Source organism: Anguilla rostrata, chromosome 15 (genome assembly GCF_018555375.3).
Source record: "Anguilla rostrata isolate EN2019 chromosome 15, ASM1855537v3, whole genome shotgun sequence".
Classification (NCBI taxonomy): Eukaryota; Metazoa; Chordata; class Actinopteri; order Anguilliformes; family Anguillidae; genus Anguilla; species Anguilla rostrata.
The window spans coordinates 3,605,963-3,626,998 of NC_057947.1; the positions used below are offsets into that span (position 1 = coordinate 3,605,963).

Below are 21,036 nucleotides of genomic sequence, written 5' to 3' on the forward strand. Positions count from 1 at the left end.
TAAGAGTGAAACTCTGAAAGCCACAAATAAATCAGTTTCATTGTTTATAAATGGTTTCCTAAAGCAGTCTGGTGTTGCCCTGCCAACAGTATTAAATGTCTAGACTCAATTACAAGCCATAAAATTCAAAAATGGTAAATTATTTAAAGAAGTCTGACATCACCAGAGAGTAAGAGGCGATTTGATCCCCGGCCTTCCGGGCATGTCCAAGTGCCCTTGAGGAAGTCACCTGACCTCAATTGCTCCTGACGAGCAGGTTGGTGCCTTGCATGGCAGCCTTTTACCACTGTTGTGTGAGTGTGTGTGAGTGTGTGTGAGTGGTGTGTGTGTGTGTGTGAGTGTGTGTGAGTGTGTGTGTGTGTGTGTGTGTGAGTGGGTGTGTGCGGGTGTGTGTGTGTGTGTGAACGGGTGAGTGAGAGGCACTCATTCTCCACTATGATCTCTAATCCCTCTGGGAACCCTTATGAAGTGCCATAGTCCCTGTAGCTGTGGGTCTGAACCTCATGAAGATTCTCATACGGCACAGTCACAATCTGTGTGATTTGGGAGAGCCCGTTCCAGTGTTAAAAACGGAGGAATTACCCCGGGGGGACGGGATCCTCCCCAGGCTGTTCCGGGTGTGGACGTCCAGGGGACCGTCGAAGTCCGGCCCCAGATGGGGGTCCTGCTCGGAGGGGTACCCCAGCACCTCCGAGCTCAGGAGCCCCTCCTCCTCCAGCGAGCGCTTGTCGTCTCCTGCCTCTCTCTTGTCTTTCTCCGCGTCGCTCTCTGTGCCCTTGTTGCTTCTCCCTGTGGAACGGTAATCAGCTGATTTGGCGGAACACTCCATTCACAGTCACGGAGAGCACCAGCGCTGAAGTTAATACGCTCGACCTATCAGTCTACTTTCTGTCCTTCAAGGTCCAAGTTAAAAATAAATCAAAAGCTGTCCTTTGGCTTCTATGATATTGAGTGAGTTTCCCATAATGCGTCTTTCAAATTATTTTCAATAGTTCTGGTAGATTTGTGAATCTGCAAGCTTTATTGCTCGTGTTTACAAGTCTAAAAGCATGTGTGCTGCCCACACACTTCAATTTATGTGCCAAAATATAGCAGGAGTAAATATATATTGTGAGAGCTCGAGCTACTTCAATATCAAATAGGAGATATACTCTATTTAATTCAACAGACATATTTTCAAAGCCCCCCTTTATGTAGTGTAACTTTTATTTGTCATGTTTATTGGTCATGTTTAATAGAACCAGTGACATCACACTCGTTTAATACCAAGTCAATATGCTGCCCAGTCATACCTGGACAAAAAAGGTACTGCATGCATTTTACCCTACCATTGCACGATTTCCGTTTGAGGGAGAACTTTCTTCTGCTTTTGTCTTCCTCATCCGAATCACTGCTTTGGGAATAGTTTGCCTGCACGGGCAAATGAAACAGAGGATCATTACAAGCCTGGCAAACAGAGAAGACATTTTAAGATGAAGTCACTGCTCAGTTATGCGTTTCGATAAATCCCGGTCGTGGTCATTCTTCTAATCCGCACAATTCCACTTTAATTTCCCCCCCAGCAGCCACGGCAGACTGAGCGTGCCCAGACCGGTCTGATTCCTACCGTGTCAGTGTTGTTTAGATTAAATACCGCATAATAATAGTATCTGCATTTCAGGATTACAGCGTCCAGGGCAGGGCAGTACATCTATAGCAAATGCGCTGGATTATTGCCCGTCTACTGCATGCTGCACATTCTACGAGCTGACAGATGGCCATACATGCACATAGGAAATACATGGAAGGGAATCATCTAAATACAGTTAGTCACTACAGTCCATGTTAAAGTATAGTTTGTTGGCTGAGGCATTTAGGCTGCACATCTTTTGTTTTGAGAATGTGCAATTGTTTCATCATTTGTTTGCTGTTTTTTGGAATGACTCACTGACCCACAGCCTCATAAACCTGAAGCCGTTAATCTGGGATAAGAGCCCCTCGTCCCTATCAGACGTGCTGAAATCGCACCTTTGCTTCCTCGTCCCTCAGGTTGAACGTCAGCTCCAGGTTGGTGAGGAAGTAGTCGGCGAACTCGGGGTACATGTCCAGCACTTCCAGGAGCTCCTCCCTCTGGATGGTGTGCAGGTCGCAGTAGCTCAGCGCTCTGACGTCGGCTTTCGACTTCCCCGGCTTCGCGTAGAGGTGGATCATTTCTCCGAAGATGTCGTTTTTCCCTGGAAGAGAAAAAAAGGGCAGCTAGGAACAGTGCGGTTCTCCCAGTGGGAGCCGTCACCGCTGATGTGCTTTTCCTTAAGAGCTTTATCACCACCGCTTCCTGTGAGGATAATTTATAACGGGAAGCTAATATTTTTCCTCTCCACATTATCAACAGCGGTACGGCTGTCGGCGAGCATTATTCGCACCGTTTCTCCCCGTGAGCATACAAAGAAACGTTTTGTTTTAGTTCTCTCTGTTTATATTACAGGTCTGCTAGTCTTCAGCGTCTCCACACTGAGAACCAGAGAAAGTATTAAACACAACAAACCACAAAAACACAAATCTAGCAGGGCTCCTGTTTGTGCCCGGTCAGTTAGGGGTGATAGAAGTCTTTCTTGAATAAGATGGAGGACAATTTTCACCAGGAACATAAATAGTTACAGAGTAACACCTTTGCTTAGGTTGTTAGAAGCATTTATCTTTGTGAATCATAAAGTGTAAACAATCCACTGATCACTCTCAGTCTAAAGTATAGCTGACTCAACTAATCAGACAAAAAAAAAAAAAAAGAAGCAAAACCATTTCAATCATAAACCTTTAATCAGTCATTTGGCTTTCCTATTTTTATCAGTAGGTTGTCCATCATATATTTTTTAAAGAAGCATGGAACCTGTAATCTCACTAGTGAAACCTGCCCCCCCCCCCCCATTTCTCTCCTTCGGAATCAGCTTTTCCACGGAGCTGAACAAAGTGAGCGGTGGAAAAATGCCTGAGACCAGCGCTGTCTGTTAACACCTGGCATGCACTTCACACAGGACCCACACGTCACACACCTCACCCCGTGTCATTAGCGAAGATCTGATTCACAGATAGAGCTGTCAACAGAACGCATTCCCTTTGTTACTATTGTCATCCCACCAGATTGCTGCGAGTGTGAACGGAGGTAGGTCATTTCAACTGAGTAACATTCAGCTTTATGTTGTGAGATACTAGTTGTGGATGAGTGTCTAGTGTGCCAGCTATTACCACGCATATTGATAATTAGCAGTGACCTTACTGGCGTTGTCCTCGACCTGTTTGATACACTATTTACCGCAGAGAAACTGCATCCGCTAACAAAACATTATTTTATGTGAAGAAACACATCCAATAGAGAGCCATGCGCTTTACTCAGTTCGCTTCAAAGGGAATGACTACATTCATTGGGAGTAAATTATAAATGATGTCATGTTGCACTTTTAAATATTAAGCTTATAGAAAGAAAAAAAAACATTTTCCAGAATAAAAGCCTCTGGCCTTTAAGTCTATAGACCTATGGGGACCTGGCCCACCTTAAAGAGGAGACTTAAAAGGGGGACATTCAGTGGGGCTAGGTCAATCTAAATGTCATCCCCTGCCTGGCATTTCCATTTGAAGGAGAAGTGAAAGGTTAGGGTGCTGTGCAGTAGAGGATGACCTATATGGAGCCACCGCAAGGCTCTGTCTCTCGCCTGCTTCCCCCGCGCTTTAGGAACACAGCACAGCACGGAGCATGCAAATACGCGCACGGGCCTGGAGTGTGTGTGTGTGTGTGTGTGTGAGAGAGAGAGCACCCAGGGCTACAGGCCTGGTGTGCGTGTGTGTGTGTGTGGGAGAGAGCACCCAGGGCTACAGGCCTGGTGTGCGTGTGCGTGTGTGTGCATGTGTGTGTGTGTGTGAGAGAGAGCACCCAGGGCTACAGGCCTGGTGATTGTGTGTGTGTGTGTGTGAGAGAGAGCACCCAGGGCTACAGGCCTGGTGTGTGTGTGTGTGTGTGTGTGTGCATGTGTGTGTGTTTATTTGTGTGTGTGAGAGAGAGAGAGCACCCAGGGCTAAAGGCCTGCTTTAGATGCCACAAGCAAATGGCCCACAGCTCTTTTAGTGCTTTAGGTTTCCCCAGTACATGTCCCTGCAGTGTTAAAACATACACATGAGCACACACACACACACACACACGCCATGCAGTAAACACGCTCACTCTCACACGTAAACTCACACACTTTCAAGTCTTTTCATAGTGCTGTTTCAACATAGCACCCTCTGATTTTATTTTTTATTATTATCCTGAGATGTTTTTTTAGGGTTTTTTAGGGTTATGAAAAAGCAGGTTAGCAGTCCTGTTGCCTAATTCCTTTGCTGTGACGTTCAAAGTTGCACTTCCTAACTGAAACTAGGACCTCTGCCCTAATTCAGTCAATGGCTTTGCGAAGACCATTCATATTGCGGAAATATGGGACCTTAAAATGAGGCTTACCCTACTGCACCTGTTCTGCGGAAAGTAGTTCCCCTTATTACACACAGGATCTGGCTGTACAGCACAAAGCAGGGACCATTTGCTTCTTTCACACATCGATGTTGGAATCAGGGGCCTAATACGAAACTAACTGCATACGATATGTATTACACAGCGTACAAAATTATGCACGTGCTTGAAAAAGATGAGCCAAGAAGGCGGTACAAAGTAAACCATGAGCTGTATCGGACGGTCAATGAAATGGGGGAAAATACTATTATATGAATACTGCTTCAGTCCGTATGTGTGGGTAGTTTGGGAAACACATTTTGGTTAAATGAACTGTTATATTGGTCAATTCCACTGAGTCACTATTAACACTATTTTCCACATGTAAGGGAATTGAAATATAGCTGAGCAATTGTTTATTTTAGTATTCTTAGTTGATCCTTATTATAGGTGTGAATAATTTTTGAGGGCCCTGTATATAAGAGTCAGTACAAAAGTCCTGCCCTGCTTTCTTTTCCATCTCTTTTACTCTTTACTAAAAAAAAAATCATAGAGACACTGTTCCTTTAAGATGCCAAACCTTTTGCCGAGAACTCGATGAATAGAAATGTCAAATCTCGCCATTCCATCAGACCTCTGTAGGGATAATGAGCAGGGCCAGAAGATATCACCGCGTCCTGTATCTTTAGGACAGGAAGTACATGCAGTCATCGCGGAAGAAATGTAAGCTGGCATTTGGGGAATATGGCTGTGTTACAATTAACCAGACGACAGGAGCGCATTTTTGAAAGGAGATTCTTCTCCCCAAGGAAAATAAGACTTCAATAATGCAGATATCGTCGCTGGTTATAAATACAGACGCTGCACGCTTTCAAAAGCAGCAGGATAAAGAGTCTGTAGCCGTGCTCGTGCGCTAGCATTTTATCACTGTATTTTTTGTATAAAGATTAATCAGTTTTGGTCCTGAGAGAAGGAAGTTCTCTGTTTAAGTTCCCTCAAAGAGCCTTCACCAAGTCATTGTTAAAAATAATGACCGAGCTTTTCAGTGAGGAAGTCACTGTGTCCCTCTTCTGGAATCGATGGCCATCGCTTGTATATTAGCAAGCACCATATTCCTCTATTTCTGAGAAAGGTAATTCCCCAGCCTCCTTCCTGGGATAATTTCAGTCATGCAGCTGGGGCACGCAGACTGTAGGTTCAGTTTACCAGGGGAGCCGCTAGTGCAATGAGACTGATGACACCCTAACAAACGAAGTCACTCTGGAGTGTCTGCTAAACAAATGTAATGTTTAATTATTACAGTTAATATGGTAATTATTACAACCTCTATTGTTGTTATAGGTCTAATACAAAAGCCATCAGTCATCAGCCATCAACCACTCCATGCTCTTATCTGGTTAAACTGAAGCAAGTTAAAATAATAGAATGGAAATCCAATGTCCTAGCACATTGATGGACACTGTGCTGTAGACAGTTCCATCTTCCAGCTGAGAGGTTAAACTAAGATTTGATAGCGATTAAAGATCTCAGGTCACTTTTTAAAAGCCTATGGGCTTTTAAAAGCCCTGGTGATTCCCTGTCAAATTACTATAAAATCTGGCTCTTAACATTATCATTTTGTTATTATTTCTACATTATGGCCACCTAATCATCACTTATATCAGATAGGCTACACAGTTCCTTGCATTTTCTACCAAAATTGATGCCCATGCCATCAGGGCAAAGGTGAAATGAGATCTCAGTTGACTGACCTGACCTGAATAAAGGTAAAACACGTTGAATTCACATAAACAGGTAACCATAGACATTATCGCTCATTAGAATTTCTATGCCGCGAAGACTTAGCAGCTTGTGAGCTCACCCAAAATGGCCACCACGATGTCGTCCTTCAGGATCTCGATGGAGCCTCGGGACAGGAAGTAGAGGGCGGTGAGGACGTCCCCGCCGTGCACCAGCGTGTCGCCGGGCGGGGCATGGGTGGTCTTGAAGCGGACGGCCAGGGCGCGCAGGCAGCCCTTGGTCGCGCCTTGGAAGGCCTTGCAGTTCTCCAGCAGGTTCTGGTTCAGGTGGAGGCAGATGTCTGCCTGCAGGCACTCTGGGAAGCCCTTTAAGACCTGTGTGCATACCGGCCACAGCGCAAGCAAAAAGGGGATCAACGGATTCAAAGACTTATTAACCGCCACATAATCCCATAAACTGTGTTTGTTCAGGATGACTGATTGCATTAGTGTTTACATTAGTTTACAGTACCTGTTTCCACTTCAGATATATGTGTGTTTTTGTGCAGACAATACAGTCTGTGAATGTGAATGGTAGTAGAATGCAGTAAGGTATATTTTCTAACTTATCAGATACTTAAAATATATAGATAAATCTCTGATAGATAACTTAAGTCTAAGTGTGTTAAAAGCACGTACTGTACAACAAATAGATCCTGAGTCTTTGCTTTTTAATAATATTTGCAGTCAACTGAATACCAAAATGTTTCTCTGAATTATTAGTTTAATGCAAACACTTATACGGGCACTGAAATTCTATGCATGCTTGCAACAAAACAGAAATATTGCAATTGAATTTATTATTTACTGAAAAAAGAAACTTATTTTAAAACAAAGTGAAACCCTGTCTCTTCTCAAAGTGAAGCAGGCCTTTCACCGTTTGCAGTGTTTGGATGAAGCAGGTTTAGTTTCACAATACGCATGCACACGCACAACAGACACTGCTTAGGAACGAATTACAGAGGAGAATATTGTGAAAGGACATGCATGGCAGCTTCTGGCTAACGTCCAGAAGTGTCAGCTTGGAATGACTAGAACATTCCGGCTGGGGAGGTTCACTCTGAGCCTTACGTGATACGAAGGCGACAGCGTCACGTGTGCGTGAACGCGCCTTTCACGCCGAAGCCAACCCGCGCCGGCGCACGCGGGCGAGCCCGTGACGCGCGCGGACGGCCGACGGCACGAATCGGGCGGCTGATTGCTGACAGACGCGCTCGGACCCGCGGCGAGGAACAACCAAATGAACCGCCGAGCGGCGGCGGGGGGATTCCGTTCGCTGGCGGATTTCCTCCACCAGTCGTATTCCGTAATAGAGAGGCGGGAGAAGCACGGCACGAGAGAGGGGCGCCGTGCCGACCGTGACCTCGTCCCCGGCGGTGCTGCGGGAAGGCGGCTGTTCAACGTACCGAAACGCTCATCCCTCACTTGGATATATTACATGCCCCCCCCCCACCAGCGCACTGACCACTTTATTATCACAAAAACAGTCGGCTGATGTAAGATTACAAGGCTAAGGGGCAAGAGGAGCATTTTTCGCTGCTCATTTATATGCTTTCCCCCTTCTCCAGATGAGTCTTCATATCGCCAGTGTCTTCAGGACTTATTCTTACTCCAAACAAAGACATCAGTCAATAAGCTGAAGTACATCCATACAAGATAGTGCCGTATATCTAATAATCATTTTAAAATGCAATCAGAATCTGGTCAACCCACCAGTGTTTAGCTCCGCCCTCTTACAAGCATGTAAACAGGGCTCTTTTGTGAATTGTGATAAGAAAATGGTCTGTTGGAGTCCGCTTCACCTGTTACCTAAGTGCCTGCCTGTTACCTACGCGTAAAAAACGGGCTATTCTTATCAGCACAGAGACAGTGTACGGACAATCCCTCCGGCAGGGATCTGTGTTAATCGGTTTGCCTGTACGCCAGTACCTCCTGCTCTTACCACAGTGGTGAGGCCATTCCGTTCGGTATGAAGCAGACAAGAAAAAAGACAAGTGCTACATAAGTACATTGATTACAACCACAAAACGAGCCTGGCCAAGCAAGCAAGTGACATGCACGTATTTACTGCATTTACAATAACAAGGAAAAGATATATAGTTAGGTCATTTCACATACTGTATGAATGTGTACTGTGCAATAACAGTATGATTAGTAAACAAGGTCAGCAAATACAGGGAATGCATAAGTTGGGAATACTCTGGTAAGTATGCTGGACTGGAATAACATCGGGTTCTGTTCTACGGGCCTTTTGGCCGAGGGGCAGACGGGAGCCACGCGGCGCTCGTACCGTGTTCATGTCGATGCCGTTGGTGTAGGTCCAGGAGTGCTGGAAGTACTCCTCCAGGCGCTGGCGCAGCGGGTTGGGGATCTGGTGGAAGCGGATGAACTCCTTGACCCGCAGCATCTGCATGTGGTAGCGCGCCGTGCCCGAGTACAGCCGCTGGATGATGGCCGACACGTTCCCGAAGATGCTGGCGTACATGAGGGCTGCGTCACAGGGGAGGGGACGGGGGCCGCGCGTGAAACCTCAACAAGCCAACCATGTCTATCGGCCCATCAGCGCGGGCCCTATTAAGAATTGTACTCAAGACTACGAAGGGGCGGCAGCAGAGTGATAGACTGCCACATGTGGAGTTGCTAGTTCAAACCCCTGGTGGGCATGTACGGATGCTGACTTGTATCTGGAGATATGAATTTGGGTCTCTACAAAAAAAACTATGCCGTTGAGCCCTTGAGCAAGACCCTTAGCCCAACCAATTGCTCCTGGGGCAATTACCCTTGTTCTCTCTCTCTCTGACTCCCCACTTGTGACTGTTATCTCCGGCCTTTCTCCCAGAGTGTCCTTGTGAAAGAGAAACATGTTCTCAATGGACCTTCCCTGGTTAAAAAAAGGATTTTGTTCAAAAAAGGGACTGAAGCGTGAGGTGTTTGACTACAATGAAATAAACTGCACTCATCTTGCACCTTACTATACCTGTTGTGCTTTGATAGTGCTTCCGATAAACTTTTAGCAACTCCCTCTGTCTTACTAGTGTTGTGGCACTGCTAATAAATTTCAATTTAGTCAGTGGTAGACAGTTGGAACCCTGCTCTTTCACCTTGGTGTGCAAAGAATACATGTTTATAGGCAATCCCATATACTGACACATTCCATATAGCTGTGGTGCATGATGAACATTGTTTTGAGTGAGCTTGTAGGTTTGTCAGCACCTAAGAGAAAGGAAATAGTGCGGGAGAAATAATGGCCTGGAGAAGGACTTACAGCCGATGAGCATGACGCAGATGGAGAAGATCTTCTCGGAGTTGGTGTTGGGCGAGACGTTGCCGAAGCCCACGCTGGTCAGGCTGCTGAAGGTGAAGTAGAGGGCGGTGACGTACTTGTCCTTGATGGAGGGTCCGGAGTCCGGGTCGCTGAGGTTGTACCGTTTGCCGATGGACAGGCCCAGGTTGTCCAGCCAGCCGATCTTGTGCTCCAGGAAGGGCCTCTCCACGTTGCCGATGGCGTACCAGATGCAGGCCAGCCAGTGGGCGATCAGCGCGAAGATGCACATCAGCAGCATGAGCACCGCGGCACCGTACTCCGAGTAGCGGTCCAGTTTCCGAGCGACGCGGACCAATCGCAGGAGCCTGGCCGTTTTCAACAGCCCAATCAGAGTGGTGGTCTGGGGACACAGAGAAACGGAGATATCCAATTAACTACCATAGATTTGTGCATTCCATTCAACACTGTAAATCAGGCATTTTTATTTCATGTAATCATCGACTGGACATTGAACGACTCCTGGGTGAACAGAATCTAAAAAATACAGTGTTCAGAAAAAGGCCAAAAAAAGCATTGAACTATTTTTGTGAAATTGTGGAATGTGTTAGAATGAGATAGCCTACAGCAATTCCTGAAAGAAATAAAATACAGTTCCTCTGAGTAGAGTTTGAGTATAAAGGTTTTATATTGTCTTGCGGTTTGGTTTAATGGTGTCCAAGTAATACCTCTGGTTTTTCACGTACACTTTGAGATTTCAGCTCAGGCTGGAAATCTGCTGAAGGTGTTTGTCTGTGAAAACTTGTGATGTGTCTGAAGGTACACTTGTCTGGAGTTATTATTATCTGTATGTCTATAAAGATGGAATGTTATTTGTTTCTTCATGGTTGTACTTGTTGTCCTCTCTCTAGTATTTAATCAAAATGCCTTTGGCCAGTCAGTACTCTGGTCTGAACAGAAAGTAAACTTTAAATTACATAGTACCGGGATGCACATTGAGCACTATTTGGAGTCATATAAACCACACTGTAATGGTAATTTGAAATTTTATTTAAGAGATGTGACAGTAATACAGAAATATATGAAGACGGCTGGACTATACCTTCAATAACACAATTGTAGCAAAATATCCATTAGATACTCCTGCCAGTAATCCAAATGTCTCCTTTCTGGCTGGATCAGCCATTTTCATTTTAGTCAAGTCTTCTCCATAGTTTAATGCAGTCTTAATCCCGAGAATGTTGCTCGATTAAACACAGCGCCAGGTCATAAAACAGCCAGCCCGAGCATAAATCCTCATTTAATAAAAAGACACGGAGCGTAACCGCATCAACTGGCGAGGCCCAGAGCTTACCATTCGGTTCACATCTCATCAGGAAAAGGTCCACCGACACCTTCATGCGGGGAAAACGCATTACCCTGACAATCACCAGTCCCCGGGAATTTGAGTTTGCGACTGTGCGCGGTTATTTTTGGAGCATAAATTTTCGTTAGCGGATGAGGAACTGACAATGATTAAATTTCGTAGGAAAATGGGGCCGGGGCTCTGTACGGGCAGGCAAAAGTGCAGGGTTAGCATGTGTTCACGCTGCTTTGGGATGATGATGTTGTACTGAAAACGAGATTCCAATATGCAGCGCAAATAGGTTTAAATCAATCTGAGAGTTACATAAAATAAGGTAGCGACATATAACAGCACTTATTTGAATCTGACTAAAATATGACTTTTAATGCTTTACATATTGTTATACGTGTTGCTAAACGAGATGGTACATCTCAAGGGGTTATTCCTAATAAAGAATTTTCCTATATTCCCTGCAAACATCCCATTGTCATTAGGATAAGAGTCACATAACCCTAACCTAAAGGTCAGAGGTTCGATTCCTGAGTAAGACACTGCCAAGCAAGGTACTTAACCTGCATTGCTTCAGTATATATCTCGCTGTATAAATCGATGCAATATAAATGCTATGTAATAGTTATGTAAGTCCCTCTGGATAAAAGTGTCTGTCAAATACCTGTATTGTAATGTAATGTACGAGGTGGATTGCGTATCCCTTCCACTAAACAAACTGGCTGTTGCCACGGGTGGGACATTCAAGCACTCAAGATCTCTGCATGGTGAGACGTTAAAAAGAAATTTGGACGTGTTCTGAAATAGCCTTCTCCTTTGACACATTCTATATATTTTTAAGTCGTTAACCAAACGCCACGAACGGCCCCACATTTTGAGCGGCGCCTCTCCCGAGGGCTCTCGAAAAAAAAAAGCTCTCGCTGAAACGTCAAGCTATTTGTGGAACTTGTTTGGTGGCGTCAAATATTAAAGTCTTTGAGGGCTATTTCTGAGCGTGTCCAACTTTCTTTTGAGGCACTGATTTGTTGTGTGGATAAACGCCCAAAGAAGAAGACGCACGCTGTTTTTCTATTGGCTGTCATCAAAACACACACGATCCCGGGAAGGCTCGGCTGCCCGTATGCTGACGCAGTCACGCAGGTTAGAAAACCGCTTCGGAAAGACCGGGGACCCGACTCAGAGGTGCCAAGGTCATAACCCTGTCGCCAGGATAAACAAACAAATGCGCCCGGGCAGGTTATATATCTTCCCTGTTGTGATGGATGGAATCGCTTCCTTAGCGTCATCATGTCATGCTGCCAGATAGATATCCACTGTGCTGTTGTGGATGTTCCGTCGTCAGCAAAGCCAGTATAATTGCCCTACGATTGTGAGGTTACGAGATTATCATTATTACAGTAGCAGATGGAACATACCGGTCTGGAACGCTGTCCAAACTAACCCTGGCGGAACCTCCTCTCTCCTTCTTCGGGAACGCGCTGTGCCGGCCGTGACTAGCTAATGCATTTTATGCCACGCGTGATTCTGGCGACATTATTTTTCATTTATTATGAATGGGAACTGCCGCGCATAGCAAAACAAGGGACTTATTGGTGTTTATTAATATTTGATTGGAATCATTACGTAAGCCGCTGGTGTGTTCATGTATTTATTTGAATGGTCCGCAATACACTCACCGGGACTTACTGGGGACCTCGGTTTTCAGAAGCGAACATCTGCCCTTGGGTTCAGCACGACTCGCATTAAAACGCAGCAGACCGCCGGCTTCTCTCTGTGGCGGCCATCTGGTCTACCGCTGTAGTAGTTACCCCTTCACACACTGACCCTCTCACCTCTGCTCGTCCGAACAGCTCATCTAAAAATAAATCTACCGGCAAAAGGATGATTGAGCCATGGGTGATGTGCCACTGTGCTGACTTGAGAAGGTTAATAAGAACATTGTCATTCCGTTATTGATATGCGCGCCGGTCGATCAGTGTAGACTGCATCGCGTGTCAACACCTCCTCCGTCATTTCCTTGTTTGGGCGGGTTTCTAACTTAACCATGCAGAGCCGGCTGCTGGCTTAAACGCTCTATGCGGTCGTTTAGGGCCACAACCGTCTGTTCTTCCGCTGGTTCCCGGTCCACAATCACCGACAACCCCCCCCCCCTCCTGGTTCCCACCGGTTCGTTCTTATTAGGGCCCAATCCGAGTGTCAGCTCCGTAACCACGCCAACGTGTCCAAGAGCTGTCAGGAGGAGTGTCGACGGCCTATTAACGTCACGCTTAAAGGTCTGACTTAGCGTGCCCACAGAGGAGGCCGCTCTTCAGACCCGGCAGCGCGCAGAGAGAGGAGAGTCTTTGAGCCGAGTCAGAGGGATCCTTTTTAATGCGGTATTCACGCGGCTTGGGAATACTACGCACCGCACGCGTGACGGGGGACCCCAGCTGAGCTTCGAAAGGTCAGAGATATAAACAAATTCCCTCCCGCTGGCCGTGGTAAATAGGCCCCGCTGCCTTAAGATGGCTGATCAATAAAGTAAACTGATACGAATCTCCACCGGTTACCCTCTGACAGTGACAAGCCAAAGCTCTCAAGCAACAGAGCAATTTGTCACAAGAAAACGATTTGTACGGCCGCTATACGTCCCGCAGGAGATGTTCAAGATGCGCTTTTATAATGGTTTGCCTATTGTTAAGCAAGATTAACTGGAAAGGGAATGAAACCTGCTTGTGTTCCTGCCAGTCATCCTCTTCACTGGAGCCAATTTGTGTCACTGCAAACTGCGGTTTATGTTACGGCTAACAGTTTCAGCTCTTCACCGCAGAGCTTATTATGCCACCCAGATGTAGTGTACAAGCATCGGACTAGCTGCTGTTCCATAAGGTTTTATTCGAGTACCATTCTCACTTGGTAAGAGAAGAAAAGGTGAATTTGAGATTAGCATTGACTCTCTGACTCTTTACGGTGCAACAGAATACCACAGACTGCTGATGCAGCACCTGCCCCTGGAGGTACATCTCAGTACCAACAACCAAGCAAAGAGACATGCCAACCAGCCCTCCACTCACATGTACAAACACACACACACACACACACACACACACACACACACACACACACACACACACACACACACTCACTCACACACAGTCACTCTCACACACACACACACACGGACACACACACATTCACAAACACACACACGCACACACACACACATACACACATGCACACACACTCACTCACACACACACACACACACACACACACACACACACACACACACACACACACAAACACACACACAAACACACACACACACACAAACACACACACACACACACACACACACACACACACACACACACACACACACATACACACATGCACACACACTCACTCACACATGCACACACACACACACACACAGATACACACATGCACACACACTCACTCACACATGATTGCATTCCTCATTTAAAAGCACCATTGATTGCCATTTGGTAAGCCATTAATCCACGTGAATAGATTCAAAAGCAATGTCCATTCAGAAAAAACAAAAACGAAACAAAAAAAAAAAAAAAGCGATTTAATGCTGTAAGCCTTTCGGATCTGAGATGGAAGCATTACTGCAATAGGAAGTAGCCTAATGCTATAAGCTTACTGAATTAAAAAAAAAAAAATCCAGTATGAAAACAAGAGGCGATTAAAGGCTATTTTAACATCGTACAGGACGAGTTCTACGCTGTAAGAAACATTTAAAAATAACGTGTCGACGACGACCGCTTACTTCATCAGACCCCGAGCCGAAAATGAGCAGGTCGAAGGGGATGGCGGCGACCATGTCGATGAGGAACCAGCCCTTGAAGTAGTGGACGGCGATCCGGCCCGGGTGGCTGACCACCTCCTCGTTGACGTTGACGTAGGTGGTGCGGAAGTTGATGAGGATGTCGATGATGAACATGATGTCCACCACCAGGTCCACCATGTCCAGCGGGTTGCAGGAGTAGCCGCAGCGGTGCCGCCGCTGCTCCTCGCGGCCGTTGAGGAGGAAGGCTGCCGAGTAGGGCGTCAGGATGGCGGTGTAGATGACCAGCAGCAGGATCAGCCAGTCCCACACCGCCTTGAACGGGCTGTAGTGGAGGATGGTGAACCTGTTGATGCCCGGAGTCTGGAGCTTGTACTCGGGCAGGACGTCCGCTCCCAGGGACAGCACCTGCGGTAATGACAGCGTGAGAGAAGCGTGAGAAGCCTTAAAAAAAAAAAAGAACCACGTCGCCTTGTTATCAGCTGACTGCCGTTTAAAATAAACCATCCCCGTTTCCTAGAAGGACAAAGCTTTTTTTTTAATTTCAGCCAGTTTAGCTAACTTTCATCATTCGTCAGTTTTAGAACTTAAAGAATGCACTCAAAAAGCAGGTTAAACGCAGCACATAACATGCCATTTTTTAATGACTCCAAGATTAGTTAAAGACAACACATTTAGCGTTACTTTCAACGCAGTCTGTGTAGAAAGTTTCCCTTTGTAGCACATACATTGTATATTCATCCATCCCTTGCATACTTTTAGTTCCAAAAAGTGTAAATTAAGTACGGATGAATCACAGCACAAACACATATATCCTTGTAATGAAGGAAAGACAGTTATAAAAGATTGCATCATCCATCCATTATCTATACCCGCTTATCCTAGTCAGGGTTTGTGGGAGGTGCTGGAGCCTATCCCAGCGTGCATTGGGCGAGAGGCAGGAATACACCCTGGACAGGCCGCCAATCTATCGCAGGGCACATAATATGAGCTTTTTTATTTATTTATTTATTTTTGAGGCCTAAGATTATTCACTCACACCTTTTACTCACCACTCACTCACACACTCATACCTATGGGATATTTAGAGTCTCCAATAGCCCACCTGCATGTCTTTGGACTGTGGGAGGAAACCAGGCCGGGATTTGTACCCAAGAACCCCATCTCTGCTTCTTATCCCATTCTACTGCATTTCAAGGTTTCATTCCCTTATCTTGCTTTTTTTTACTGCTGTGATCTTTAAAATACTCTCCATGAGCTATTACCTTTTCAATAATCTCAAGCCGCAACAATGAATACATAAAAAAGCTCATGGCTTTTTTATGGCTGCTAGCTTATATGCAGCTAAATGACACAGGTCTACTAAAAAGCTTGCGTTTATATAATACTTATGTTTTATTATTATCCAACAGTAATCTGGGCACTTAAGTCAATGAAGGGGAGAGACAGTTTCAGTTAAACCTGTATCTACTTATAATAACAATGATTTTAATAGCAAACAAACTCAGTGAATCCAGCCATTACTCCTAAATGATGATCTGCAAGTAGCAGTTTTCTATCACACCATAGCACATATCATCATATCATTACTTTGAAACGCAGTGCAAATTCTATCCTAGCAGCGCACCTTATTTTAAGAAAGCCAATCTGTTACCAAGCCAACAGCGAAATCTAAATATAAATGATATTCCTCAATATCTATGGCATAAAAAGGATTTGCATGAGCAACACTCGTAGCATCAGAAGCCGACAGATCCAGCTTGCGAGAAGCCCAAACAGCAGCAGATACCCAGGAGGAGTCAGCTCTAATTTTGTTATTGAATATTTGGGACACTTTTAATACATTAAGACAGAGTTAAGTCAGTTAATGCTTCATGTCTTATACTTTATATATTCTGTGATCACCAATAATATCAGTTATTATATTATATTGCATGTTTACTTTGGCAATATAAGTTTCATGTGTCTATTTAGCCTTAATGGGTGTGATAGACATTTGCACAAGACCTCATGTTTGGTTTTGTGACTCTGCAAGTCTGGCCGGGCATACTGAAATGCATTATTTTCACGCCCAGTTTACTCTACAGCATGGAAATCACCTCAGCATGGAAAAGCAGCTATCACAGGTCCAGGGGAAAAAGAAATGCATTTCACAGACCAGATATAAGCTGCTTCTGTCCTGGCCGCAAATTCAATTTCCAAGCCGGCTGGAGAGTCTGATTCAAGTGGATGGAGAGACTGGCAGATAGCATCTAGGGTTTTTAGCGCCGCTCGAGAAGACAGGTGTACAACAGGAGGAAAAATATTAGCCGAGAACACTGCCTAAAAATAAGTGCACGAATATTGCCCAAGAACAGGCCCGTGTTCCGTTAAACTATTGCGAAAGTGCACCATCCTCCGAGCTTATGAAATAAACAGCGTCGCTTTGCACTGTCAATGTGCTCATTTCAAATGTGAAATATACACATAACAGACAGGAAGTGGTTCTGCAACTCTATAACTCCTTTCATTGGTTTTCAATGCAACTGCTCTAATTAAGGCTGAAGTGTTTTCAGTGTGAGCATTGTGGGTATTGAGCAACCGACTGCCCATTGCCCAACGGTGATTTCCTATGGCCGCAGGCAAAATTACACCTCTCTCTGGGATGTTTATTATCACTGGTGTGGGTCAATAAATGATTCAGACTCTATTTTTAACTAATTAAGCTTAGCTGAGATACGCTATAATTCAGCACTCTGCAAGCTTTTAATTCTTATCTAGATTTAATGAGGACTGGCGGTCAGTGGACAGGGGCCCTTTCCTTCATAAACACCACACCGGAAATAAACGATGAAGGCATCAGGAATTTTTAATAAGGACTGACAGTCGGTGGATGCGAGCCCTTTCCTGTATAAATACTACATCGGAAACGATGGAGGCAGTGGGAATTTTTTTCGTGTTGCCTCAGCATATTTTTCTGCAATGGAAGGCATGAATTATGAATTTTTCTATATGTCTTAGCAGGCAGGAGAGGCAATGCTTCTCAGAGTCACGCTGAAATCACTCACATACAGGAAGGTAAGAGACAACAGGGAAAAATGGAGAAACACTGAAAACAGGAAGTTATAGAAAAATAACAAACATTGCCTTTCGGATAAAAAACTTTTTCGTTCATACCTGGAATAAGGAGAGCAGCCATTACCACTGTGATATAGAGCAGAGTCTGGTTCGCCCTCCGACACATTCTGTACACTCATTGACATTAATAAGAGGATACTTCCTAATCTGAGTGTGGAAAAAAACTGGAATCTCCTATACTGTGCTCCTGTTTTTAGGAACAATTCTGATATTACATTACAGGCATTTAGCAGACACTCTTATCCAGAGCGACTTATATAGTATTTTACATTGTATCCATTTATACAGCTGGATATATACTGAATAAATGCAGGTTAAGTACCTTGCTCAAGGGCACAATGGCAGTGTCCTACCCAGGAATCGAACCTACGATCTTTAGGTTACAAGACCGTTTCCTTTCCTGTTATACTACACTGCCGCCCTATGAACTATCACATCATAATACATCGCACAAGTTTTCATAACAACATGTCAATGTAAGAATTCATTCGTTAAGAAATTCTTAACTTCAAACAAGCTTTATAGCGAATTCAGGGTTTGATCTGGACAATCTTCCCTCTGCAGCAAGAAAATCCTGTCTGAAGGACTTTTGTGGTATATGTACATAATGATTCTGCAGACAGGAATAGCATTATCAATCTCAGGAACACAGCAGACATTGATTTAACCTGTGTCTGATCCAATAATGCGCTTTCTGTGCCACCCAGACAAACTTCCAGCTGTCCTTCAATACACAGAAACATGCATTAGGGAACTTGGCTCTGTTCTAATACTGCCAACTAATTTGTTTTGCTGGCTGCGAGCTCCAAATTGTGGTACGTGTAACAGTGGCCAAACCCCGAAGCATCGAAGCCGCAGTGCAACGGTTTCAAAGAAGGCCACGGCCATCTGAAAACAGAAACACCTGTAATGGTGAAAAAGGCATCTGTCTGTAATGAATACCATCTGTCCTATTACTGACATCACCTGTTTCAGACAAGAAGACCAGCCAATAGCGGATCCGGCTGTTGGTTTCTGGCCCAGGACTGTTTCCTCTGCACTGGAATCAGTGTAGCTGAGCAGTTAGGAAACTGGACTTTCAATCAGAAGGTTCAGAAGAGTTCAGAAGGGGATTAGTTCTGCCGCTACCTCGAGCAAGTTACTTAACCTGAATTGCTTTTTTAGAATGACAAAATTCTAGAATATGCAAAATATCCAAGTTACCCTTAATGAGTGTCTAATGAATAATTTAAACAAAATGATTTAAATCAATTAAATGCGACAAAATAACTTCAATTGGTTTTGGGTGTGGCATTACTCCGATGCACTCACTATTCAATTAAAAATACAGGGCAGCAATGATTATGCATGGCAGTAAAAAAAGAGCGATGTCACACAAGTGGCTCAACACTCACTGAGAGAAGAGTTCCATTTTAACGTATCAGCGCAGAGTGACGGATCAAGCAGTCGCTGAAAGGAGCAGTATTGCGTGAGAATGCGACGTGTAACCCGCTTGAATGTGCCGCTCCGGCGGTGACTGACCTGCGTGACCTTCTCCGTGACGTTGTGCGCTCGGTCCTTGACCTTGGGCGCCACGATGGTCTTCTCCGAGGAGGGCGGCGAGGCGGTCTTCTTCTCGTTGGTCTCGGAGAAGTTGAGCGCGATCAGCGGGATCTTGTTGATGGTGCTGTACTTGTTCAGGTTGGAGTCCGAGGTGGAGCCCAGCAAGCTGGACTTTAAATGGTTGAACGGGCCTTGAAGACAAAAGCAGAAACCATGTCGACAACGGAATGGCTAGCGTGCCGGGGTGCAATACTGCCTGTGGATGGTAAAGAGAGATTTCTTAACCAATGTCTCACTACCAGTGCTTTTTTGTTGACTTACCACCATACAATTCAAGTATGAGTGGCAGTAACAAGGTAGCTAAGGCAATACTGTACCAACCAGCTAGCAGGCAATTGAAGTAATCCTATTGAAGGCTAACTCAGCTCACACATGCCAGAAGGACAAAATGCACTGAATGTATTTACATATTTCACTAATTATGTTACACATGGCCAATGATTCCACAGCCTTATTCCTCTTTTCACACATTGCACGACCTGTGTCTATTCTGATCCTCTAGCACTTTTATATTACACTTGTATCCACTATTCATCCAGCTGTTATATTGCACTTGTATCTTTATTCTTGATGTTGTTGGTCTATCATATCTTGTAATCAGACCTCATTCTAGCTTCACTTGGCATAGCTTTCTGACCTAGCCTGGACTTACTGTGTGGACTGGATTTGATGTTCATGGCTATGAACAACAGTCACATAATGAGTATTGTACCTTATCGGGTCGGCTTTTTAATTGTCCAATAACCTTCGATATGAACTTATTGTAAGTCACTTTGGATATTATAATTATTATTTTATTATTATTATGTATTATCATGAGATGTCTTGGGGTGCTGTTGCTTCAGAGGAAATATTTTGAAATGTTAACAAGCAACAAACCATTAATATTTCTACATGAAGGTGAAAACAAATCCATGGGTTATAAAAAAATAATGTTCACTCATTGAATTAGGCGATCCTAACCACACATGTTCTTGTGTTGCAAAATGCACGACTCAGTATCACTTTATTCCATTGAATCTAATAACACTGTAATAAAGCTCCATCGATAAATTAGCTGAGAACTGGAGACCGCAAAGCTTGTCCTCACATCAGCAGTACAGATGGGAACTTTGAAACAGTGAGGCAGCTGGTAGTGCAGTATAGCAGGAAGCTGAAGCTCTGTGGAGCAAGGGCTTATTAAGTAAAAAAAATAGCAAACTGGACTCAACAATTACAAACAATACAAAATTAAAATTAAATAAATAAAAACGAACGGACGGACGGACGGACGGACGGACTGACTGACTGACTGACTGACTGACTGACTGACTGACTGACTGACTGACTGACTGACTGACTGACTGACTGACTGACTGACTGACTAAATAAGCCACTCATTTTTAATATTGCAACTTTTGAATAAAGGGTTTTTTACCTATTCATTAAAGGGAGTGGCTTGAAGTTTAAAAAATATTTCTGGCCATGCTTTTTGAAGACATGAGTTATAAAATTGACTGCACACTAAATCATTAAACAAAAAAGATGGATTATTCCCTGTGTTATACTGCCATGTTTAGAAAAATAAGCACTCAAATGGAAACAAGAAATGAATAAATAAATACACATTTTTTATCAGTCATGACAGGTTGCATAATTATTTTGAAGGAGGGAGAATGGGCATTCGGCATTCAA

The 21,036-nt window shown here is 44.4% G+C and overlaps 1 protein-coding gene across 1 annotated transcript in view; it reads right to left on the reverse strand.

Annotated features, from left to right (window-relative positions):
- LOC135240502 (potassium voltage-gated channel subfamily H member 7-like) overlaps positions 1–21,036 on the reverse strand; it is a 59,076-nt gene that overhangs the window by 7,218 nt on the left and 30,822 nt on the right. The window contains exons 5-12 of the mRNA XM_064310037.1: positions 19,282–19,493; positions 14,626–15,051; positions 9,500–9,899; positions 8,525–8,724; positions 6,318–6,570; positions 2,008–2,213; positions 1,329–1,410; positions 583–789 (exon numbers count right to left, since the gene is read on the reverse strand). Coding sequence (XP_064166107.1) covers positions 583–789; positions 1,329–1,410; positions 2,008–2,213; positions 6,318–6,570; positions 8,525–8,724; positions 9,500–9,899; positions 14,626–15,051; positions 19,282–19,493 — 1,986 coding nt within the window. The remainder of the gene's footprint in view (positions 1–582; positions 790–1,328; positions 1,411–2,007; positions 2,214–6,317; positions 6,571–8,524; positions 8,725–9,499; positions 9,900–14,625; positions 15,052–19,281; positions 19,494–21,036) is intronic.